Consider the following 21,571-nt stretch of genomic DNA (forward strand, 5'->3'; position numbering starts at 1 on the left):
TTTTTGAGAGAGAGAATAGGGGAGAAACTGCCATTTTGGTTGCCAGCTGTAATATGTTTGGTTTAGCACACTGCAGTTTAGCAAGGCTCTATTGTGCAGTAGCCACCATTAAAAAGTGAACATTTACTAACAGTTCAATCTGTAGTACTGAGGTAATACAGAATATCTGTATAGTGTACTTAGAATAGGAAATAACTGCAGTACCCCAGTTACTGGGGTGAAGTAATTGTTAGTAAATGTTCACTTTTTAATGGTGACCACTGTCTATGATAATATAACATAATATTCCTTTGATATTAAAAATACAGAAAATAAAAATGAGAAATCAGTATGAGATGGATGAATATTTTTTACAATGTGAAGATGCTGGCAAACATAAATAGGTACAAGTATAACCCCTGATTCAAAGCCCATTGAAGACAGTGACGGTCTCTTCATTGACTGCCGTGGGGTTTTGATCACATCCATTGGGACTGTTATTTTGATCAATAGGAAAAACCCCTATCCAATTCAATGGTTGTTTTTCCTGAATGAGGATCACAAGATTGGGCTTATAGTGCAGTGTACTTATGTACTATTATTAAATTATAACAGTATTTTAAATGCGAATAAATCCATGTTGGATTTGAAATCAAATGTTTAACTATTTCTTAGCAGAATTATTGCCAGTTTAACAATAATCCCAGTGTTCTTTTAAAAAATTATAAATATCTGCAAATTTCCTTCTCTGATTTTTATATTCCCATTGAAAGAAGCTTGAAATAAATGTCTTCCTCTCAACTGGTGAATTGTATCATTTTGTAATCCTGCTTCAATAAAGTAAATCATAGGGCCTGGTTGAATATCCCTTGAAGTCAACTGTAATCTCTGTTGATTTCACTAGGCTTTGGATCAGGACAACAGTAGCAGAATGTAGGGTTGTCAATTTTCTAATTCCAGAAAACTGAACACCATTGCACTGCCCTGCCCCTTCCCCCGCACACTGCTCCGCCCCTTCCCCGAGGCCCCACCTCTTCCAGAGGCACCGCCGCCCACTCACTCCATTCCCCCCCCCCCCCGTCGCTTGCTCTCCCCCACCCTCGCTCACAGGGTCATTTTCACTGCAAGGCCCAAACAGACATATTTATTGTTTTGACAGATATATTATGCTAATTTCAGGTTTTATTTGTTAAAGGACACCAGAGCTGTCAGCAAAATAGTCAAAAAGGATAATTTTTTAAAAAATGAAATTTCACAAAGATTTTCATGATTCTTTCCCTCCCCTCTTCCCATTTTTCATAACCAGCTCCATGGTTTTTTTTCACTAAAGTTATTGTAATTGTATGTGTGGAATTAGGACCACACATTATCACAGCAGCAATGGGTGGCCCACTCCTGAAGCCCAAATACAAATCCATAGAGCACAACCACAGAAATGGACCCCTGTCCAGATACCTATATAAATAAATCTGTAGAAACTGACTCCCTCACCTACATGCAGATATACACATGCGTTCACATCTAGCATACACTAACACATATACTTCCACATTATTGATTATTCCAATGATTGTTTAATGCCTAGAGACCCCAACTAAAATCAGGGCTCCAGGGTGGCAGGTGCTGGACATAAAAAGAGAGAGTCTGCAACAAAGAGTTTATAATGTAGCTAGACAAAGATGGGGAGAAAAGTACGATACATTGGCTCTTCTGCAATTACTAGTCAACAACATTCAGTTTTTAAGAAATAATACATTGCTTTTAGATTTCCCTTCTCTTTTAAAAACGTGTTATGAAATGAATACACACATATTTTATGTCATCAATTTTTTTGTGTGCAAGCCAGCAAAAGGAATAAAAGTCAAAGAGTTAGGCTGCAAGTTTTATTCACGCAGGTATACACACATGCGGCAATACACACACCTCCCTACACAGAGACCATCTCTTACACACATACAATGCATGCATGCACACGCTTGCCTACACAGTGATGCTTTTTCATACACTTTTCCAGGGGCTGCCTAAATCACTCAGCCAGGAAGGGAGGAGGGTGGACTGGAGGGGAAAAGATGTTGGCGGGGGAGAGGAGAGAAGAGGATGGGGAGGGAAAGAGGCAAAAGATGAGAGCAGGGTGGCGTGAGAGGAGGCAGTGAAGGAGAGATGAGTGGGTGTGGGGGGGTATGTGGGGTGGGTGGGGATGCAGGCGGAGGCAGAAGGATACAGGTGCATGAGGATGTGGGGGACACAGGGGTGTATAGGGACATAATGGGAGTGCAGCAGTGTATGGAGGTGAATGAGGTGCAGGGCTGTGGGAGGTGAGGGCGGCTCTGGGAGGTGGAGAGGATGGGTGGGAGAGAACTGAAAGGGGTGCTGGGATGGGTAGGTGTGGGGAGCAGGACGGGATGGGGGGTTGGGACAGGGAGGGATGCCTTGATGGGTGTGTGTGTCGGGGTGGGACAGGAGGGATGCAGCGATGGGGGATGCGGGTGCGGTGGGGTTGGGACGGGGAGGGATGCAGTCGGTGGGGATTGGGGTGCAGCCCCATTCCCAGCACTCGGAGACAGGGATACACATACCTCCAATTCCCGGGGGCTGGTGATGGGGTGACAAACCGTGGTTTGCTGCAGAGCACGTGCTGCAGCTCAAGCCCAGCCACAAGAGGAGCGCGAGGAGAAGAGGGCTGGGCAGCTGCGGGAGAGGCACACACCAGGCGACCCCTCAACAGCTGTCTGCTGAGCGCTCACAACAGTTCCTCCCCTGCTAGTGACCCAGCCAATGGGAGCTGCGCCGGGCAGCATGCACACCCACCGTGGCAGCCCCTAAGGCTCGGAGCTGGACAGGCTGTCTGCTTCCTGACCCGGGAGCTGCACGTCATGGTGGCTAGCAGAAAGCCTGCCAGCCCTGCTGCACAGCGCCACAAAACGGACAGGGCCTGGTCAGCAATGCCAAAACCGGACACCTGGTCACCCTAGCAGAGTCCCAAATCTCTGAATTATCCACGGAATACCTGAAATACATGGATAAATAAATGTTCAATGAGTAGTGTTTTTGTGCAAGGAATTAAACAGTACTCCTGCAGTAGTTCTGCTGTAATGTACTTCTGTTTTCTTGTTCCACGATTGTAAATAAGTTACAAGCCCTGTAAAAAAAAAAAATTACAAAACCAGTTAAAAATTTGTATGTAGACAATTTAATATTATTGTTTGCTTAGCCATGCAATATAGCTTTTTTAGTACATTTAAAGTACATTTAAATCAGGTGGGGTTGGTAGCAAATTTTCAGTATTATTTTCTTCACTGTGAATTTCATTTTCTGGTCTCATCATAATCTCATTGTAATTCAGCATCTCACAAGTCAGTCTCTCTCTCTTTCTTCCACATATATGATTCACTGAATAACTTCAGTTTCAGTCAATTAAATTGTAGTCGCAATGCCACAAGCCCAGCAACATCAGGGTCAGTAACCCTGCTATTTATTTCCAGCAGGGTTGACTTTTTGAGTACTTTTTACAATTGTCTTTTTTTACTTTTCGGGATGTGGTGTTTGTTAGCAAGTTTTTTAAAAAGTCGTCTTCCATTGAAAATAAGACATCTTTTGGAAGGTAGTTGCTAAATTCTTTGTTTGTATAGTCATAAATAATACTCTACCATAGACTTAACCAACCTTTACTGTGTGGAGAGGCTGGTTCTCAGCATATAGGGAACGTGATTTTTTTTCGTGATTGTCACTTGTCATTTTTCACAGATCAAAAATCGTTATCTGATGTGTCACCATTACAAGCTTCCATTATTTTCTATTCATGCAGACTGTCTCTGAGTCTAAATCTTGATCAGAGTTTTTTATTTTCAGCCACCTTTGATGTCACTACTTGTTGTAACCCCATTTCCATAATTCTGATCAGCACCGGCTGCTGAAGATGTGATTTTCAGTAGATTTATAGGACCAGATTTTCAAAATTGCACACATATCCTGCACTCTTAATGAATGTGTCTGCACCTTCATAACACACAGTTGTGTGCAGAAATTACCAGAAATGGCCATTTGCATACACATATGTTCTGTGTGCATCTGCAGTTATGGCAATTACATGTTCAAGTTAGGCACATAGTTGTACATGCCTAAATGTCATATAAAACTTGCCCATGTTTTCTGTGACAGAATAAGAATTTTCTTCTTGTGCTTCTTAAATGTCCTTGCAACTGAGCAAAGGCTTTAACTATTTAAATATGGCACTTAGTGTCAATGCGAAAACATACATAGCTGGGGGGCAACCTAATGATAACCTATGGGTCTAATACAATGAATGCTTCAGATTAAATAGAGCTGTATATGTCATCCAAAAGATAATAACCAGTGGTGTGTTGCTGAATAGCTGAGCTGCTGTATTCTAAACTTGAAATTCTTGAAGGGTCAGAAATGTCTTTCCTAGAAATGAGCTACAATATTTAAGCCTAGAGTCTGATGGGATAGGACACAGTCTTCTGACCAGCTCTAGGTGGGCATTTTTAGCAGCTGTAGCTATTTGGATAACTACAAGGAATGCAGAAAGACACTATGATTATGATCCATCTTGATGATTGTAAGGCAGTCACCTTGATAAAGGGCGAAGTTATGGACATTGTGAGTGCTTTGAAACACTTCCTTCTCTGCACCAGCTAACTTCCATCTTTCCATGCAGCTGTTCTTCAGCTAAGTGCCAATGACTCCCAAGCCATACCTAAAACTTTGCCAACCCTATAGCTCAACTGTAGAGGTTCTAAGTAATGTCTTGATGAGACTAACAAAAGCCCCCATGCAAAAGTTTACCACGTAGCTTCCATAGGTGCTGAAACTAGAAGTGCTGGGGTGCTACCACACCCCCTGGCTGGAAGTGGTTTCCAACATATACAGGGTTTACGGTTTGGTTCAACAGCTCTCAGCACCCCCACTATACAGATTGCTGTAGCACCTGCGGTAGCTCGAAATGTGCTTGTTATCTTTAAACACATTGCAGTAGTGATGAATACTTTGCGTGGTCACTAGCATAAAAAAATGGAAAATATCATTCACTACAAAGGCAACCAAATGATTTTGAACACAATAAAATTTTCCCTGCAGTGCTCTCAAGTGAAATTTGCTATTTCCATGTGCAAGTCGAGCTATTTTTTACTTAATAATCACAATTTACATTTGAGCCAATATGAGCTGGCCAGCCTATATGAATAACGGCCACATGTGTCAGTCAGTTCAGGCCAAGATTTGTTGCAACAGCACAGGTGTTTGTCATACCAAATGTCCAGTGATAACACTGGGAAGTGGGGGAAGCAGAGTGTATAAGAGTGATGGCACACTCCAACATTTGGGGGGTTTTACTTTCCACCAGTGAGAAGGGTCTGGCAGACCCACTACTATTCACCTGGCTACATCCCACCTCCTAGATCAAGCCTTGCCAATCTTGAAAGGCTGCATGTCAGAACAACGATGGTTTCCATAAATGGTACCGCATAATTATAGGCTTACGGCGTATAAACAGGTGAGGAAAATTGCTTGGAATATTTTGGGTTATTTCAAATTCTGAACATTTGAGAACTGATATAGTATCTCCAAGATGTACCTGATCAGCCAGGTTTTGCATATTTACTGTATTTTAAAAATCCAATTTTTGTCAAAAATATGGTTAAAACTTTTTAAAAAAATCTTGCTTGGCTGTCCACTGAATTGCACTCTGTATAGGCAGCCATGCCCAGTGGTGTGGGCGTTAAACTTTACCACCCAGGAACTACACCCACTATAAACTTCTATTTCAGTTATGCTAGCTGGTTCTGTGAGCTGAGTGTTATGCTCCAAAACGGAACAACAGTCTACCCTGCACGTACTCTCTATCTGACTAATTGCATAAAGTTGGTGTGAGTGGCTGATGTAAACTATAGCAGCCTGGAAGCTGAGCTGATCTAAAGTGCAAAGCTAGTATGGCTCCTTTGAAGAGCAACACCTGAGTTGGTTGAAATATGGATTTTTCTGTGTTCCTCCTTAATCCCAACTTAAAACAGAGGAAAAGTACTCCTAAGTACATTAACAACCTCAGAGTTTGGGGCTCTGATGTGCCAGTCATCTATTGGCATACTTGGAGTGCTAAGTGAGGAAGTTGAGAATATTTAGGGCCTGATCCACATCCCACTGAAATCAGTGGAAAGACTCCCATAGAGTTCAGTGGAGTTTGGTCAGGTCCTTAGTGAACCATACTGTTGTGGCTGACCCTAAAAGGGGGGCATTTTATTGTATTAATGGTCGATTCACAGCTTAAACATGAGATTCTTCCAATGAGACTGCCTTTTATAAAGATATGAAAGTCAACGTCAAGAGATCCAAACTAATCCTGCTGTTTTAGACAGTGAATTATGACACTCAAACACACCCAGACAAATTTGTCCTGAGTGATAAATTTGTTAGGATTCTGAAATAAAGAGAATTGGGTGTGTGGGAAGCTGGAGGGAAGAGTGGGGAGAGCGGGAGTAGGAATAAGAAAATAACAGACCCTTGCTTTTTACTTTAATTTGATTTTATTATTGCTGCTATTATAAAAGGTTTTTTTAAGTGGACAACTGAACACCAAGCGGGGACTCTCTGTCACCATGGATAAATAACTCTAGCTGCAAGCACAGTGGTAACTTGTGCCAATATTTTCAAACGGCAGTTACGTACCCAGATCCAATTGATTCTTGGCAGGAACTGGGTGCCTAACTACCCTTTGTGCCTTTGAAAAGCCACCAGCCATCACCACACACACTCCTTGGTCTCATCTGAGAGCAGAGCCAAAAAATCGGTAGCATAAGGCAATATAGCAATGGTAGAAATCTTATAATATTTATCTATACAGGTTGTTTTCTACATTTGTTTAAATTATATTAACATGATTCTATTCTAGAAAAAAAACTGTCTCAACAGACACAAAATTCAGATCATTTAATAAACTCACCAGAAGGAAGAGGTTTTTCCTGGGTAGTTTAATGGGTCAGTAAGTCAGCCATTCCCAAAGTGTAGGGTGTACCTCAAAGACAAGCCAGCTTGGGGGACAAAAGGGCCCCTCAACTGTCCTCCAGAATCCCTGCTTGCTTGCTTGCTTTTTTTTAGGTACATTTTTGTCTGTTCTGGTTGTGAAGAAAACCTTGAAAGCATGACCTAAGTGTGCAGCAGCGTTTGCCAGGGAGTCTGAAACTATAGCGCTGAAGTACGAACTGCCATATTCATTACAGTTGGTGCTAACTCAGATGCCACTGATGACACTTTAAATGCCAACATTGTTAAATATACTACTGTTCATTGAAGTATGTGAAAAAGGAGGGGCTATATCATATTAAGAAAATCTACATAGCCTTACAACATCAGTGTTAAAAAACTATAAGTTGCGACACAGACACATACACACACACACACACAGATTGGCTTAAAAATCATGAGATTTTAAAATGTAATGAATATTGGGTACTTTTTATTTACCTTTTGTGTGTGTGTGTGTCTTTATAATACACTTGAGTCATATTTTCAAGCTTTTCTCTACAACTATGATGGCTATTTTCCTTTTTTTATTTACTTATTTAATGAAAGCTAAAATTCTTCCACACTCATGGAAGTCCAGCAGCTGAGACGAAGAGAAACACAAACTATCACAAAATTCATGGTGAAAATCACAAGACTTCACAACATTATACTATCTACTCTGCATGATTGCTCATTTTGGACAGATCTTTAACAACTTATGGTGGGTTTGTGGTGGGGATGTGATTGGTTTAATTTTCCTGAAAGAGGGGCTCATCTTTCAGTGCAGGAGTGGGTGGTAAAAATGAGTGTCATGTCTATATTCCTTTTTCGGAGTATGCCTAAATGGCTAATAACCTGTGCCTGGCAGAATATGGGCTCTGTTGAGAGATCTGTAGTTCCTATTCTCTTTTTTTATCATTCACTACAGTTGCCCATTACTCAGATGTCATGGGACTTTTTTGATGTGATAAAGTTCTAATTAACCCTTTAATTATTTCTGTCATGGTTTCTTGTTGTGGATGCTGAGCTTGGCATTCTCAGTGTAAAAGTACCTCACAACTTTCAAAGTCTTTAGATATTTTTTTTTACATGTTCACATCCAAGGAAAGATCTAATGTCTTGGATGGTGTGGATGACTTAAGTGGTGCAAGTGCGGACAAGGGTCAGTGTGCTGTCCTCATTTCTTTTTTTTTAAAGTACCAGTAAGCATCAGAGAGCTACTGCTGCTTCAGAATTCTTGAAAAAAACATTGTCATATGAAAGTGGTGTATAGCAGTACATTAAATAAGAGTCTGGAGACTAAAAATAGATGGGTTTTGGAAGGGAATCTATTTACATGCAGATTTCAGAAATACCACATTATTATTTCCCAAGATTGGCCAACTTTATCTGCTCATTTTTATCATGTGTCGTCCCCCCCCTTTAAATTAAAAAGATTCAACTCCTATTGCATAGGATGCCAGTAGATAATTTTATTTTTTCTCCCCTTCATCTAATATAGGTTACACATCACAGATGAGGCAGAACAGACTTTATGTATTGTTTGTCAATGAAAGGAGAGAACAGCTTCCTAGCAACAAAAAGGATGTCACATATTGTCTTCAAAAGGAGACCATTTCACCCCATCTAGTTACAAATGCCTTCCAATGATAGCTTCTATAGATATAAAAGCCTACCAGCAGGGGATCCCCCCTTAAGAAGTGACCACGTTTTAAAATCGGTTATGCCCCTGGCAAACAGTCATCTTGTACATATTTAGCTTGATCATTTTGGCAGGTTATGAAAGACTAAATGGTGCAAACACATGTGGCAGATGCTGTTCTCATGATAGTTGAGGAGCCTCTGAGCTTCTGTTGGTAGCATGCCAGGTTCATCTTGTACACTGAAGAGCATTATACTTTCAAGCTTTCTACAGCTTGCCCTTAGGGACTACTGTTGAAGTGGTAATAAAATTTAAAATGAGCCAAAGAAAGTCAACTTGTTGGTTTGGCTTCAAGTGAATCGTTTTCATTATTAAACTTCAATTTAATGGAACATGTGTTGTATTCTGAGAGAGTAAATCTAAATATGGTTGTTAGAAAGGTGATTCTGTCTTAAGGATAAATATGCACTGCCAGAAAGGGAAGAGAATTGCTTATATATTAAAACACTCTGTAATGGTTGCATTTCTCCATTTGAAATAAGGTAAAGGAAATTTTGTATTAAATAGCTGGCTATTAGTAACCCCTGTACAACCAGGCTTGAAAACATAGACAAGAAATTGCCCACTTCCAGAGTAAACACATTTTTATTTGAGCCAAATACTGCAGGTTGGTGAAAAATTTCAGGCCTTAAGCTCCGAAATTTGGAAATGCTGTGATGAACTGTACAAGTATGAGTACCTGAAGATGTAGTTATCAGATGAACTGGTAGGAACAATAATACTCAGTATCCTCAAAGCATTGTACACACATAATTTAATCCTCATAACATCTCAGTGAGGTATGTAAGCAGTTTCATAAAGGCAGGGTGTTTAAAATACTAGCCTCAATCACAAGATGAAATCCATGTCAGGGGCAGAATTAAAACGTGTGAATTCCAGGCTCCCAGGTCTGTGCTCAGATCACTATTTCCTGCTCAATGGCTATTTCTCTGTTAAAACAGATTTACCAGTAATAATTGCACAACTAAAACTAAGATGCCAGGTGAAAATACAGGAAAAATATTTGGCTACAGGGCCATGCATGCCAGTGTAATGTGAGCATCTTTAATTATCTTGGTATATCTTTTCTTGTGCCCCTCCTATCTTGCTTTGCCATCTAACTGTTGACATTAAATGGAAAATGTTTTGAGATGAGTTAGTTGTTTAAATGTTTTGGGAAACTCTTCATGTCTATGTATGTATCTTATAGAGATATGATAAATACATTTTAAAGTACATTTTTTAAAGTGGCTCTTAGAGCTGAGTTCAGCTTTTGTAAGATTTCAGCCCCAAATATAGAGATGAAATCAGTCTTGGTAATGTGCTAGCAGTGTGCTGCAAGATGCTCCTATGTCTGTCAAAATGGAAAGGTAAAGATGAATAGCAGTGGCAGTAAATATTTATATTGTGGAAATGTCCTTCATTCTGTTTGAGGCCCTATTGTGCTGGGTGCTGTACAAACACAGAAAAGAGACAAGCCCTTATCCAGAGGGCTTACCATCTAAAGAAACACCCGGAGGGAAGGAGATGGGGGTATAACACCCAAGTGGATGGGTGTGGTGAAGAATAAGAACAGCTCTGTTAGTTACATACTGTGGTGTTGATTGAGTCATTAATATCTGAAGTCCAATGAAGCTTTTATTTATAGAAAAGTTGCTGATAGGAAATATCACAATTCAACATTTATAAAAGGTTGGCTTCCTTTTAGAAAGCAACTGAATGCTGGTTTTCTGTGGAAATTGTCATTAAAATTATGTAATTTGAGTTTTTATTTTAGAAATTAATATATTTATTGTAAGGACATTAGGCCAAATCCCATCAGAGTTACACATGCAATATTGCTTATTCATGAGAGCAATCCCACTGATGTGAATAGACTACACGCTTCCAATGACACTGTTCACGTCTAAGGACTGTGGTCATAATTTTGCAAACATGTACATGCTTAACATCAGTGAGATGACTGAAATGAGCAAAGTTAAGGATTTGCGTAAGTGTTTGCAGGATCAGGCCCTATTTATCTGGTACCCAGTTTAATAATAAGTTACACTGATTCTTTTGGTCCTATTCTTTCTTCAGTGGGTCCTTTTAACTTCCATTAACATTAATGAGAATTGCATACACACATCAAGCAGAGAATATACCTCGTGTAATCTAAAGATTATTGACACCACCACAATTATTTTTCGTTATATAGGAAATAGAAATAAACAGCCATTTTCTGTGTCATCCAGTTGCCTCTAGCTGCATTTACAGTATCTACTTATATATCTTGTTATGGCCTTAACGATAAATAAATACTTACAGTTTTCTAACTTTTCACAGAAAAAGTGTAATGAATGCTTTCTGTCAATAGATATAATATAAATGTTAAGATAGTTCCTCTTAAGATAGATTCAATTTAGCTTTAGTGCACTAGTGGAAAGAACATATTGCAACACTGTGGTGGCCTGTTTTTCTGGCCTTTATTAATCCAGAAACCTTAATGATGAACAACATTTGTGTCATTGTCTACACAAATTTAATTTGTTTATGCAGGAGTTCAGTTAATCCTGCAATCTGCTTTTCTCAAATGAGGACAGATAATGGAGACACCGTTCTTTACAGGTCTTCAGGCTTTTAAATTCTGATAAAATCAGGATTCTTCACTGGGTCTTGCCACAGCTCTGAATTAAGCCACTTTAAATGTAATTACTGAAGCTGGCTGTACATCAGGAACATCCATTAAAAGAATTGATTGACCATGCTGTTACGGGAGGCATTTTATGAACAAACGATCATGATGGGTCCAGAACTGTAATTTATAAAAGCAAAAAAGCAGGTAAATACTTTATTAGTGGTTAATGAGAGGTTCACTGGATAACTAAATTTCTTCTTTTTCAACCAGCTATTTCAGGGAACCTTGGTCCATGGCCATCTATCATGATCGGTTTATTGATCTTAAGAAAGAACTGCGCCAAATCCTAATATCCAGCCAGGTAAGAAAAATGACTAGCAATTGCTTTTATTATTGGAGTAATTCGTTATTGTTGAGCACTTCTTTTTTTTTTTTTGCTCCCATATTCTGCCTTAAATTTCACTTTTTTCTGTTTAATTACTCACTTTGGAAAGCCTAAATAGACATAGTCTATGCAGCATAAGGGAGATTCAGTAAATACTGGAAATTGCTCATTTTAATTATTTTTACAAATCTCAAAGTTGCTGGTAATGTTTTTTTCATCGTTTACCTTGCTCCATTTTCTTATGCAGCATTTTTATACCCCTTATATGTTTTCTAGTGCAAATTTGCCACTGAGACTTGGAATTCCCATTTCTTTAGTTAACACTGCTTTCCATACAGTTTTGTTCATTTTTTTGCATAATGATATAAAAGCACCCTACGAACCATCCTAAAATTTCAGATCCTGTGAGATGTAAATCTTTCTATAAGTACCTATGGCCACAAGCTACATAGCTGATAAAGTAACACAGAATGGCTTTTCAGTGATAGATGAAATTCCCAAATATAGGGATGGGGAGAAATTAAGACATTTGCTAATGTCATTTGCACTGTTGACCTGAGCATAAATTCATAGTAATTTCTCCATTTTTTCCTCTCCAAGTGTCTGACTCAAAACCCATTGAAGCCAATGGACAGGCTGCCACTTGATTCAGTGGACTTTGGATCAGTCCCTAAAGACAAAGTTGTAAACATATAATTGCCTCTAAACAGAATTTTTTCTCTACAATCTAAAGCTTGCTGCTGCCTAGTGGGTGGTTTAGTGCCATTCTACCGTATCCCTCCACATACCCCCTTCGCTTCTGTTTTACATATCGAAATTCTATATTCCTGCACTACTTTTTAATGGATTGCTGCAATTACCATACAAAATTGTTAACTGTGTATTGAGGTAACATCACACTAGTCTCTAGGAAAGGTTAAAATAAAATACAAAGGTGCTAGATAGTATTGTCTCTTCTGTTGTCATAATATGAAGAGTACTTAAGTGAAGTATTATTTTTAGATTTTCTTGAAAACAACTTACAAAGAACAGAAAATTAAATTCTAAGGAAAAAATTGTGCCTGAAGGTAGTGATTTTCTGCCCTGTTTCAGCAGTGCTTCCTGTATTGTAATGTGAACAGCTTATCTCTTATGTGCTATCTGTTTTATTGTCTATGGACAGCCTGGAAATGGTGTCTTACGTATTTCAGGATTACTGAATCCGTCATGCAAACTGTCTCTTGTGAGTTAGTCATGACACACACACGCAAGTAGTCCTGTTGAGATCACTGGGACTACTCCTATGAATCAGGATTACTCACATGAGAGAGGGTTTACAAGATCAGGTCCTATATCTGACAGGGTGAATGCACATTTGTCATTCCCTTTGTCTGTTTTTATTCTAATTCCCTTCACACAGGTTCTGATATTTAGAAACACTAAGTTTAGTAAATATGTATCTCCTATGTCTGTTTGTACAATACTGAGCACGCTATCAAGTGCTTAATAAATACATACTGCACCGTTGGAATATATCAAGTGTCTTTTAAATTGTCATTATATAATTTGGGAGCAGGAGGACCAGGACCTTTACTACCTGTTGCTCATATTCCAGTTGACCAAGGCATTCAAATAAATGTTCAGTCAAATGCAAAAATAAGTAACATAATAAGTAAAAATGTTTAACTAGCATTGTTATAGTTGAGATTGTAAACTACAAAAGTCAGGAATTTTAAGTTCTGATTACCATAGAAAATGGAACTCAATTAAAATGTAACAAGACATACAGTAAGAGAAACTAAGACATGCATAAGAGCCAAGTTAGAATAATTGTGTGGACCATGTCTGTGAACTTGCGTGTTTAAATTCTCAACCATAACATTGTATTTATTTGAGTGTCTTGCACAGGATGTTCTTCATCTTCAAAAGCCGATCATGCTTTGAATATTTACCCATTTTGTAGGATCCCAAACATGTATTTATTTCAACATGCAGCGCTCCAGCTACGTAGACTTGCAGATGATAGAGCTGAGGTTTTGCACCTCCATCCAGGGCTAGATTCACAAAAAAACTGAGGCATGGTGATGCTGAGTATTACCACATTTAACCTGAAGGGCAGCTAGAAAATTGCTGGGATTCACAAACCTGGGTTTGGCACCTAGGCTTCCCGTGAAAGGAGGGAGAAGGTGCCTCAGAATGGATTCACAAAAGCCAGCATGCTGGGTGTCTCTTGCCTAAACTAGCCAATGGGAGATGCCAGGGAGAGGGGTGTGTCCTCAGCCCCTCCCTTCTCAGCAAATTTGGCACCTAAATCTAGAGAGGCACCTCCTTCTGCTTGGGTTTCTCAGCTACACACCCTGTCCTGGAGTTAGGCACCTATGCTGATTGTACAAGAAGCTGGAAGGGGACGGGAGAATAGAGAACATCTCTCATAACTTTAAGCCCAGAGGTCAGGGTACTCACCTGAGATGTGGAAATCTCCCACTTCAAAGGGATTCCCCACATCTCAGGTGCAAGCCCTTACCACTGGGTTATGGGATATTCTGGTGTTGGGTTCCCTCAGTCTCTCCTGTTGAAGCTGCTGCACTGTGAATAAATAATTTTAAAAGTAACTGGAGGTGGGAGACTTGATCCTAAGTCTTCCAGCTGTCAGGTGTGTGCTCTGACCACCAGGCTCCAGAGTTATTCTTCGTTCTTGTATACGCTCTCGCTCTGGTCCAGTGATTCTTTTATTATTTCTCCATAAGAACAACTTCAACAGGAGAGACTCAGGGAGTCTCACATCACAATATCCTCTAGCCCCGTAGTTAGGGTACTCACCTAAGAGGTTGTGGATACCTGTTCAAATGCCATCTTTCCCCCTTAGGTGAAGAGTCAACTCCCAGATGAGTACTTCAGCCATGGGGCTAAAAGTTATGAGGGAGGTCCTCCCCAAGCCATTTTATGTAAGCTCGCATATAGAGGCCTGATCTGGTAGGCAAGTTCTTAGTCTGCTTTACAGATGGGGTCCCACAGAGGAGGTAAGCAGAGGAACACTTACCTTCCCCCCAATTCATGCGTTGCTTTGGGGCTGAAGCGTCCAGACATCTAGAGCAGAGCTGTAGTGTGCATGCACAGACGGAGCAAAATAGGTGCCTAGGAATGTTTATCATGAAACTTCAGGTGCCAAGTGAGTTTAGGCTCCTACAAGGTGCAGTGGTAGCTGAGCAGGGATTTTGTGAATCCCACTCAGGCCATATTCTGGGTTTTAGGCACCTAAAGTGGCAGCTAGGTACCTGAGTCCTTTTGTGAATCTAGCCCCAGCTGTTAAAGTATTAATAGAAAATTGTATAGTACACATGTGCAGTATGAGCTTTCCAAGCAAAGGCACTTGTCTTCAATAAGAACCACTAACCTGGTTTTCACATGGCAGCTGGGGTTAACTGGAAAATCAGGCCACACGTTGCTTGCAAATTCGACCTTTAAAAACATAAACCGTTCTGAACTATCTGAGCACCAGAACTGTGTCTGGAAATTCAATTTCTAAGAAATTCAAATACTGAAATTGTTGTTTCTTGCTCAAGACATTTGTCAGACTTCGTACACACATTATATGTATATCTGTCCATACACACACAGAAGCCTTTTGAACTGTAAATAGGTGAGAATTTTCAGACCAAAAGATTAAATTAACACCTAAATTTATGGTCTTATCAAAGTGTCCTTTGAGCCATTAGTGTCACCGCACTGCCACAGTGTGATAATCCTTCCACTGCGTTCCTGATAGCTATTGCCACCAAACACCCCCTTCCTCATCCAAGGAATGTGGCGACCAGCTGTCTCTATATTTGTTGCCAGGGAGAATGAAGGGTGAAAGGCAGGCTTCAATGTCTGCCTCAAACGAGCGGCCTAATATCAACAAATCCTAATGTATCTGGTGCCTGAGCCTTGAAGACTGTTGCTGAACTAAGTCCATCGAGTTGTACAAACCATTGAGTTCTGTTACATGTATTTGTTTCTCTAGTGCTGTTTGGAAATGTGTGTGCATATCCAGCCTGCCTGTTTTAGTGTAGTAGAAGCTAGTGTAGCTATACCTGCCCACAATGTTTTGTCAAGTCAATGCTGCTTTTTCAGCTTATTCCTGTCTTTTACAGGTGGATGGCCTTCCATCACTGGACCAGCTTGTTCACCAGATAGTGGATGGCGAACTCATTCTTTCTGAAAAACCAAAGCAATACCTCAAAAGGTTCTTTCAGCAAAATATCTACAAGAGACTGGTGGAGGGAAGCATCCTCAGTTATCTGAACTACAATAATTACCACCTGCCTATGTATGCATGGCCAGGGATTGTTTAGTTATGATTGGCTAAATGAGGCTCGCTTTTCACTCTTGATCCATAGGGCCCCTGACTCCCAGCCCCTCTCTTAGGGAGCACTGAGATGGCTTCCAGCCTGAGGCTGCATTCAGCGAGCACCATGAAATGTTCTCTTTCAATTCTCCAGTAGGTGGAGCGGGCCTCGGATTCTCCATTCAGCAGGAACCATCAGGCCCGGGCCCAGCCATTCCTATGCAAAGCTGGCCTGGCTTTTCAACAATAAAAGCCCGCTCCTATCAGCCATGCCTAGTTCGTGTTGATTTGATCCGGGCCTGGCCGGGCTCCTGGTGGCTTCGCCAGGAGCAGCCGCAGTTTGGCTGCGCGGGGGCAGGGGTTGGAGGCCGGCTCCCTTGCGGGCCGGGGGGGCTGGGCCGGCAGCCCCCGCCCCGCTGGCAGATGGCCGGTGGGGGCTGGAGATCGCCGTGTGGCTGCTGAATTGTTCATGGCCCGCGCGGCCGGCCAGAAGGTGCATTGTGGCGGGGGGAGGGGGGCGCGCCAGTGGGCAGCCTCGTGACCCAGCAGCTGCGGGGTTAACTCCCTGGCTGGAGGCGCCTCGGCAACCAGCTGACCAATGGCCGCCGGCGCTGGGCTGCGCAGCCAGCCAATCGGCAGGCGAGCGCCCAAGGCGGGAAAGCTGAAGCCAGGCACGGAGCCGGGCTGAGGCGCTCCGGCCAGGTGTCGTCTCGCGCCCGGGCCTGGGACGGGCCGGCGCCGGGCTCGCGGGCGCTGCCCGGCATCCTGCGATGGCCGCGGGGGGGGGGGGCGAGAAGGGGAACCGTGACCGGGGGCGGCGCTCCTCTCGCCGCTCAGCGGCATCCCTTCTTCACACGCCGCCCCCCCGGGCCTGTTTAACGAGCCGGGGCAGCCGCCGCGACGCCCTTCTCAGCGGGGTGCTTGTCCGCTGTCACCGCCTCACTGCGTCACTCCTCAGGAAAAAACATGTCCGCGCCTGGGCGAGCACGGGGCCGGCGCCCATTGCGAGTTAGGCAGGGAGCGGGCCCTAGCGGATGCTGACTTCGGGCGAGAGTCACCAGGCACCCCGGAAAGGGAGCTGGCAGGGTGGGCTTGGAGGGACTCGCTTCCCGGCCGTTGTTTAAAATGCACCCACGCTGCAGAGGGCCGAGCGGCCGCGAGCACAACCTGGACCGAAGTGCAGCCGCAGGAACAAAGAGAAGGCCCCGGCCGTCAAGGAGCGGGCCAGCTCCTGCCCATGGACGCTGCTGCGTGGGGCATACGCTCCTTTGGGCAGGGGCAGTAGCCTCCCAGCACCCGCAGAGGACAAGCGTGTTTCTGCCCCATACACAGAGCTGTTGAAACCCCCCCCCCTCCCCCAAGCGGCATAAACTCTGGCAGCACAGGGAGACAGCTACACGGATTAATTAAAAAAAAAAATCCTATGTGGCACATGAAACTAGTCGCTCTGCTGTCCCATGTTTCCAATCTTAAAAAGCGTGACGCTAAATGAGCTTTTGCATCGCAACAATGACTGACGAATGTAAGTGAAAAAAAGATGCTGCCGTAATCCCAGCACGCCTGGTTTTCTCTGTATAACGAATACAGCCCCAAAAAGGGAGATGAAAAAGTTAAAATATTCTTTGCAGCGGAAGATGTAGAACACGTCTATCACTATTCAGACATAGCGGGGGGGGGGAGGGCTAGGAACCGGGGCGGGGGGGGCGAAGCCATGTGTGAGTAGCTGTTGATTGTTTTCTGGTTGAGAGAAGTGATGATAAGCCTGGGCTAAAGTGTACGTTGCTCGTGTGGGGATTGCTCGTGTAACCTGCAGCTGTATGCTAATGATAATAGAAACAAATCCGCTGCCTCCCCCATTAAACAGCGAGGAGGCAGGGACGCACACATCACTGAACAAATACACTCGCACTAGACAAATAAAATACACATACACACACACCAAAACCAAGAGAGAAAGAAACAAGAAAGGGGCAACCCACTCACCAGCATGTGGCTCGATGTGAATCTCAGTTATTCTCTCCTACTTATCTTTACAGGGTATTGCCTGATCACTCAGTTTTAGGACATGCTTATTGGGGAGGCTAAAGGAAATCAGTGCTGGATTGCTGTGTGACACGACTGAAAGGTAACAGTCTTTAGGGTGTTTGTCATGCTGGTCCTGCAACAAATGCCATCGAGTCCTGTTCTCTCACACTCGGGTATTTACTTTTTCCCTCTCTTCCCAGAAACGGTGATCAATTTACCCACCCTGGGCTGAAAAAAAACAAAACTTTCCGTTCATTTAGGCCTTTGGGCAGCTATGCCTGAATAGCATAAACAAATCGCCATAAATACGCCACTTAAAGAGAAAGCTCCTCTACCCAGTATACTTTGCGTAATAAAAGAACTGCTCTCTTCCCCCGCATACAGCCTCCCCCCCCCAAAAGCTGAATAATGGGAGCAGAGCAGATTGCCATTGGGGGATACTTGAAACTTAAGCAATAGAAAATACTTCAGGTCTTTTTCTTCTGGTAGCTGGGTGAAATGGAACAGACTCGTGGGCTCTCTCTTGTTTTCTCTCGCTTTCATGTAGTATTCTTTTGTGTGTAATTATTTAAACGGGAGATCCATAGCAGCTTTATGCTAATCTGCTGAACAAAGGGAGCGGGGCGGGGGAGAGGGGAAGGTGAATAGAAGGCGCGGGGGGGAGGGAGCGGTTGAGGGATTCGCGTGTCTCTCGCGTGGCCCGCAGACAGACACAACAATCGCTAATTCCTCCAAACGCGCTGCGCTCGCTCCCGAGCCCTAGGTCAAACAGTAGCAACCCAGCAATTGTTTATGCGTCATGCAACAATGGGGGTTAGAAACCTGATGAACCTTTCTGATTGCAACCTACAAGGTGTGTGTGTGTGTGTAAAACAATCTCTGGTCAGCTTGATCCGTACAAAAATGGGGTTTGTGAATCTGATGAAACGGTCTGACAAGGGGGGTGTGGGTGTGTGGAAGTAAAAATCTGTAATCCACTTGATACTTACACCAGGAAGGGGGAAAGGTCGATTTTTAAAAAACATCTAATCGGAGGCAGGGCTCTGCTCTTTGCAGGTCACACTTCAGCCCAATTCTGGGTTTGTTCCGCCAAACGCATGAGGCTGGTGCTGTGTTGAGTAATCAAAACCGCTCTGCGCCTGTCGGCTGATACAGGGAGGCATGCTTAAAATCTGGAGTAAAGTAGGCAAATCAATAAAGCTGAGGGGTGGACAAACCGTTTAGCCGTTCGCTCCGATGCGCTCGCAGGAACATTCAAAATAGCAAACTCCTTGACCCAAACTGGCTGTGCTCTCCCCCCCCCCGCCCCGCAATGCCTTGTCACAGGACAGGGTAATAGGGGATCTTGTGGAAACGCGTCTCCCCAGCAAGCCTCGCCAAAAGGAAAACGCCATGCAATTGAGCTTTGCTGCCACTGATTTTCCATCTTGGCAGAATACAAACGAAACCGAGCGAGAAAAACACAACATGCCTTATTCCCTTAAAAAAAAAAAAAGTTGCAAAACGTGGCGCTGAACTGACTCAAGACTGGATCTCTTTGTGAAAGCTGGGCTCTGTTTCAAACAGGAATCCATTCAGAGGAGGCTTATGGCCTGTGTCACACAGGAGGTCAGACTAGAAGATGACAGCGGTCTCTCCTGGCCTGAGGAGCTATGAAATATTCCCTGTGCAAATTCCCACATATGCCGTTGGTCTCGTCTTGCTTGTGAAGGGAACTGGGCGCAAACAAAGTGGTTTGTAAGGGAAGGGGGCGGGGTGGACTCAGCTGGGAATCCCCTGGGGGAAACGTGGAAGTTTTCTGCTGAAGACAAAGAGTTAAATAGGGTTGGAAGAGAAGCTGCTTTGTAGTTTTAGAGGGACTCATTCAGTTCAAACGCTTCAAAAATAACAGTCACGTCTTGAGTTTCAGACACTGATACTATTTGATTTTTTAAAAGGCTCTGTTTATCACAACTGACTGGACAGCGCCTTTCCCCAGATCGGTGCTAAAGTCATTATTACTGGTATGTTGTGCCGCTTCATGCAGCGTGCCGTAGTGCCCGCGGGGTGCTCAGGTCGGAAGCTGCCCAAATGGAAAGGAAGGCCCAGTCCTTGCCCCGAAGACTCCCCAATCAAAAACGGCTTTAGGGTTCAACGCAAGCCGTGTTGTCTGGTGAGCCATAGCGGCCGTGCGAGAAGTACTGCACAGCCCAGCAGCAGCTCCAACTGTCAGATGATGCACACTGCTGCACCTGCTTTTGAAGACGGGTGTCTCCCCCTCCCCAACATTTTTTTCCACTCTGTTGTTGTGAAAATTAGTTTAGAATACTTGTACCTTTCAAGTTGCAATTAATCTTTACCGTAGTACACGACTGAAAGCAAGGAGGGGTTTTTTGTTTTGTTTTGTTTTTTTCAAGCTGGCTGGGGCTAGCAAAACAACAAAAAGAAACGGATCCTTTGACTCGAAGTATCTCAATAGGGTTCAATAGATTCCCTTTGGTTAATTCATAGCACTGTTTGAATTCGCTGTGCTGCAACGGGTTTTTGTCGGGTTTTTTTTTTCTTTGCATTCAGCTTTTTAAGGTTAGGTATTTTGACTTATCTCTTTTAATGAAAAAGAGTGCCTATATTCCTCACATATTATAGAGCAGGAGAAGAGTCTGAGCAACTACAAAACTAGCCAAACTGGAACCTACAGAGTAATAAAACGGGGAGAAAGTAATTGGGGCGGGGGGCAGTACCGCTTCTTCTCTGTCGTTATAGACGCAATATAAATCAGGATTAAAACGGCTAACATCAGTTGCATTTGGATTAGCAGGCATTTCTGGATGTTTGCAATATAGGCAGGAAAAAAATGTTTGATTAGATCCAGTATGAGGCTGATGTGGTGGGGAAGGGAAAGAGCGCTATGGGCCCATAAACATTTTTCTCGTTTTCCCCAATGGTCTGTCATTAACTGACTGTTTGCCCGATAACGAATGGCAGGCAACATATGAATTATTACACTAGGGTCTAGCTTACATGATTATTATCTGAGAGCTACCTTAAATTCCCAATCCTGCAGACACGCACGTGCTTCACTTAACTTTATTGCCGTGACAATAAAGCTTTGGCAAAAGCGTTCAAGCATCCTCAACATCAGCCCATTTATTTTGGTGGTCCATGCCCAACCCTGGCACTGCGCAACTAAGGGCAATGAGTAACCTACAAGCAAAAAATACCACCATGTAGCTCGGCTAACAAACTTCAGCGTTAGGGCACTGGGGTGAGGGGGAAGGGGGGGCTAAGACATTCCCTTCGATTAGGAGCAGACACAAGACTCACACGGGAAGCCTGAGCAGGCTACCTGGCTTTCGATCCAGTTCTTCTAAGGGCTGGGGGGGACAGGAACAGAGAAAATCACTTTTTCTTATCCCTCTCCTACTTCTTTCTCTAGACAAGATTATAGGACAAGCAGCTCTGGGAAGGTTTTATCCCATACCCGTGTAACAGGTATTATTGCCTGAGACTTTTGTCCATGCTTTTCCTTGAGCAATCTGTGGAGTGACAGAGAGAGCCTTTAGAAGGATAACGCCTTTTGCG

At 43.0% G+C, this 21,571-nt stretch overlaps 1 protein-coding gene across 2 annotated transcripts in view; it reads left to right on the forward strand.

The window, feature by feature from the left end:
• CFAP61 (cilia and flagella associated protein 61) overlaps nt 1-16,240 on the forward strand; it is a 209,698-nt gene extending 193,458 nt beyond the window's left edge. For both annotated transcript variants that reach the window (XM_073339783.2, XM_073339782.2), the window contains exons 26-27: nt 11,565-11,655; nt 15,792-16,240. In XM_073339783.2, coding sequence (XP_073195884.1) covers nt 11,565-11,655; nt 15,792-15,992 — 292 coding nt within the window. In that variant the 3' untranslated portion in view covers nt 15,993-16,240. The remainder of the gene's footprint in view (nt 1-11,564; nt 11,656-15,791) is intronic.
• Nucleotides 16,241-21,571: the final 5,331 nt, after the last annotated feature.

Source organism: Lepidochelys kempii, chromosome 3 (genome assembly GCF_965140285.1).
Source record: "Lepidochelys kempii isolate rLepKem1 chromosome 3, rLepKem1.hap1, whole genome shotgun sequence".
Lineage (NCBI taxonomy): Eukaryota > Metazoa > Chordata > Testudines > Cheloniidae > Lepidochelys > Lepidochelys kempii.